The sequence below is a fragment of the Colobus angolensis genome, unplaced genomic scaffold (assembly GCF_000951035.1).
Source record: "Colobus angolensis palliatus isolate OR3802 unplaced genomic scaffold, Cang.pa_1.0 Scaffold150, whole genome shotgun sequence".
In the NCBI taxonomy this organism is placed as follows: Eukaryota; Metazoa; Chordata; class Mammalia; order Primates; family Cercopithecidae; genus Colobus; species Colobus angolensis.
Window position 1 is genome coordinate 7,303,819 of NW_012114600.1, and position 4,833 is coordinate 7,308,651.

The window sequence follows — 4,833 nt, forward strand, 5'->3', positions numbered from 1 at the left end:
TCTCTGGCCAGGTAGACATATTCTCTACTTTTCCATAATACTTCTAATAGAGTATGTATCGGAGTTTGGTATTTTCATAAATAAATGGTAACAACCTTCTCTTGGGAATGTTCAGTGGGTAAATGTGGTGAAGCCCAGATCAGAACGATACCTCGTTTACTCTGTAACATCTAGTTTTGTAGGCCCTGATTGCTGTAAAACAGTGGAGTCTCATAGAGGCCAAGAAGCAGCCCCATGATCCAGATGCTAATACTCATTCCTTTTCTCTTCTCTTTTTCTTAGCCTGAGACAGACATCAAGTAGAAACTTCCCAAGTAAGGGTAGAAATCAAGAACAGTGTGGTGGCAGCACATAGAGAGAACCACCACATCTCTGCTCACTCACTCAGAGTGTGTTCAGACAGCAGGCCTTTGGGTCAGGTGACTCACTGTCTCTTGCTTGAAATCAGGGTGATAGGATCACTCCAAATTCCTTGACAAATTAGAAAGAACCAAGTACCTAGGTGCCTTTAAGCAGCCAGATTCTGAATTGTTATTAGAAACAATGACACCCTGGATCAGAAACTGGCTAGCATGGAGAATGAGGATGTCAGTTTCTCCCGAGTTGACATAGTTTACTATTTTACTGAATTGCTGATGAGCCTCCATGAAAAACATTCAATTTACCAGGTTAGGTGTTAAGATACCCAAAGTGATGGATAAAGAAGCAAAGTCCCAACGGTTTTGAATTTTATCTCCCCTCAATATTAGAACATTTGCATCCTTACATTTAACTTAGGAAAGTTCACGATCTTCTTTTGTTAATTCTGCTATGTTTCATCAATATATTTCACTGCCTTGATGAAAAATAAGTTGCATTTTAGTTAAAATAGTTCACACATAATCGATAGAGTGAATTAGAGTCAGAGAGGCGCCCTTTTTTGAATTCAAAATTTTCCCAAAAGAATATTTTCTGTTACGATAATATGTTTGTATTTGGATCATAATTAGCAGGTTATTTTATGCTTCTAATCAGAAAACACTTGAAGTGACTGTGCTTATTTTTTGTATATATCATTTACTCTAAAGTCATATTTTGTTTCAGTACTCAAGAGCAAACAAATTTACTTACAAAAAATTTTTAAGAGAACTTGAAAATAGAATGTTTCATACCCATCAGATTTTGTCCTGGGATCCTGGCAACTATATGCATTATAGAAAATTAAATTTAAATATTCCGTTAAGTTCTCAAGAAAAAACTTTAGTTGCACTTTCTTATCGTGGAATGTTCCATATACAAATTAATATACAATGTTTCCCATGAGATGGATAACAGACCTATATGTGAAAAGCAAAACACTATCACAAAGTTTAAAAATTCATAAACATGCTTTTAAAATTTTTATTATTCCATTTAAATACAGTATTCTTTTTTTGTGTTTGTCTTTGGTAAAAAAAAATTTGCAAATACATACAAAGTAACAATGAAAGAGATAACACTGGAACAAAGAGCTCTACTGTATTTTTTTGTTGTTGTTAATTACGTAGCAAGTTAAAGCATGGGTTCCTTTAAAATACAGAAAATCGTTCATGTTTAAGAATTTGATCACCCTGAATATAAACAAATTTAAAGGTTTCATATAGTAAAATGCCATAAGTTCTGAGAATATTAAATAGACTAGTTGTCCTATCACAGGGAATTGTCTGAAATAATGAATAGTGGTCAGGGCCAAAGAATTTACCAAAAGTACTTTTCCTAAAGCAGAAATGACCTCAAATTATTACATAGGTATTTGGCCCTGATACTCCTACTGTGGTAAGCTATGTAAACGATTTAAGTATAATTTGGACGCCTAGGGTGGCAGATATTTTTATCCATCATAACTAAAGCTCTTTTCTCCTTCAGCAACTGAAAAGTGTTAGATATTTGTCCTCATAGTCTTGGTAGGAGCTGTGGAATTCTATAATTCTGAAAAAAAAAAAAACGCTTCTATCTGAATGATGTAGGATCTGCAGCATCACAAATTTAGGGAAAAGATGAATATAAGCATCAGGATGAAGCAGATTAGAAAATACGTAGCTAATGGTATGAATAAAAAAATAAAAATATCACTTGAAGGACTGAACACTGTATTTACACTAATTATACAAAATTCAGGGTATCCACACTCAAAGGTAAGAGTTGAAAAACAACTCTATCATGTCTAGGAAAGACACAGAAACTCTCCTCATATCCTAGATATGAGGACTTTGACAGTATGTCATGTTTTTTTCATTAGTACTTTTAATGGAGTTTTCTTTTGGATTGAGTGAAGTTGTGTAAGATGCACTGTATGCAACAGCAACAAAGAGAATTCACATACCAACAAAGGACTTTATTAGTGCAAATGCATTTGAATATTTGCAAGCATATATGATAGTGCATTTCAAAGCAATCTAAGAGGCAATACATTACATAGGAAACTGTCTTAATGTTTTCATTCTACCTTGCAGATTTCTGGAAAAATCAACAAGCAATAGTCCCGTCTTAAGCACAGAATTTAAAATAAAGTTTACCTTCATCACAGACAAGAAAACAAAAAATTATCGGCCTTATAAATTTTAGTATGAGTACTTAAATTAGGTACTTCACAGATTTATCTTCATTAATTAATGCACAAAAGTAACTGGTATTTATAACAAATATAACATTGTGTTTTAAATAGTTCTTTAAAATATACGTTTACTGGTAAGTATTTTTACATATATTTACATTAAAAATATAACATTCCTTCATATACACATGAGCTATTTCAAAAAATGTGAGTACCCTTTTCATGTGAACATTTTTAAATAAATATTTACAAGAGAATAATTTTCCTATCCGAAGACAATTCCTGTTTCTCTCTTATTCAATAGATGTTCCTCTCATTTTTTCAGCTAATTCTTTTCTCACTTCAATGTGTTTTTCTAAATTTTGCACTTCATGTGGAAGATTGATGTCCCAAACAGTCAAGCAAGATTGTATCTCTAGAAAAAGAAAAAAATGAAATCATGTTTCAAAGATCCACCATAAAACATTCTTATTTTATTTCAGTTTGGCTTATGTATTTTTAGTTGACTTAGATAAATGTATATATATACACAGCTGTAACTAATGCACTAAATAATTATTTATAAAAAACTGTACTTGGACAATTTTTGTAATACATTATAGAAACTACTAAATTTCAAGAAGAGTGTGGACATTTAGTAAATTAACATTTCATAATCTAAAAGAAATAAAGCTTTTCAAACACTGTTCAAAATTAAACATTATGTAAATATAGGTAAGTTGTAAAAAATATTCACATTTACTTTAAGGTTGAGCTAGTGATTGACACCTCTACTTCATCTGAAAATATAAATATTTAACACTTCATATCACTTGTAATTTTGAAAATTTACACCTAAGTTCTTTATACTATAAACTACCAATTAAAATTCCTGATTATACCATATGTAATATTTTCTACAAATTTACAAAACACATAATATGTTACCGTCATTCATGTCATTGCACTGTTTGGAATACAGTATCCTTTTGAATGTTACCTTTCTGCTGTTGTGTACCTTCAGTACTTTTCCGGTTATAGCCCAATACCAGCATGACATTTTTAAGGCTCCCTTTACAAAAACAAAATATAGAAGTTTTCCGTTAAAACTATATATTAAGCTGGTCTGAAAAAAAGCAAAGTTGTTCATAGTCTAAGACACAAATACCTTGGAACTGAATTCACAGTTCTATTTTCTAGGTGACCCTTAAATTATATTGAATAAAGACCAGCATTTAAAAAAACTAACAAAATCTGTGATCCACTCCTTGCTGCAATTCTTAATTATGTGAGTCTGAGAAAACAGCTTAACCTTTCTATACAATAGGCTTAGTATTTATACATTACCCTCCCCAAAGTTACAATGTTAAATGAGGTAATGTGTGTAAAAAGTTCTTTGGATACGGTAAGGTACAAATATGAGTATTTAGATGGACACTTAGATGGATGGATATACTGATACTATGTCAAAATATCATATTTTCTTCTCAAATTATTCACTAATTTATTCAACAAATTTGCATCAAAAGTCTTCTATGTAAGTCCTAGGCTAGATCCTGGGAATAAAGGGGTAAACCAAAACACACTAACCCAACCTGCTTGGTGTTTATATTCTAGTGAAGAGACTAGCATTAATGAAAAAAACAAAAATGACTATGATCACAACTATGCAAGAAAGCTGTTATGGGAACCCAAAGCGGGAACTTTGACCTAATCAGTGTTGGCTTCTCAGAGGTTTTGACACAGGAGCTAACATTTCAAACCGTATGAGTTAACTAAGCATAAAAAAAACTACTTTAACTAAGCAAAGAAATAAACAGCATGTGCAAATCCCTGAGACAAAATATAGCACAGTAATTAAGAAGAACTGGATGTTCATCTAGACGAGGAAGATCTGGTAGGAATGTGGTAGATGATGGAGGCAGGAGAGGTACAGTGAAGCCAGCTCATGCAGCACCTTGTAGGCTATGTTCAAATTGATCTTTATTTTAAAATCAAACTGTAACCTATTGAAATTCCACTATAACTTCAGTTATAAGCAAGCTATTTGGGTCCCAAAGTACATACAATTCAACTAGAGAATGCAACCACTTTGGTAGAATAAGACTACGGAGACAACTCATTGAGATACCTACTGCTCTGCTTGTGTGGACATGTATCTTAATAGTTCGCAGTCTATGTCCTGAATGGTACTACCTAGGTTTTCTTCTAGGGTTTTTATGGTATTAGGTCTAACATGTAAGTCTCTAATCCATCTTGAATTAATTTTCGTATAAGGAGTA

General features: G+C 32.3%; 1 protein-coding gene across 2 annotated transcripts in view; it reads right to left on the reverse strand.

Moving 5' to 3' along the window:
• Nucleotides 1-1,369: 1,369 nt before the first annotated feature.
• Nucleotides 1,370-4,833, reverse strand: part of LRRK2 (leucine-rich repeat kinase 2) — a 141,178-nt gene continuing 137,714 nt past the window's right edge. The window contains exons 50-51 of one of the 2 annotated variants that reach the window (XM_011936108.1): nucleotides 3,552-3,623; nucleotides 1,370-2,987 (exon numbers count right to left, since the gene is read on the reverse strand). In XM_011936108.1, coding sequence (XP_011791498.1) covers nucleotides 2,866-2,987; nucleotides 3,552-3,623 — 194 coding nt within the window. In that variant the 3' untranslated portion in view covers nucleotides 1,370-2,865. The remainder of the gene's footprint in view (nucleotides 2,988-3,551; nucleotides 3,624-4,833) is intronic. The other variant, XM_011936107.1, reaches the window with a different exon arrangement.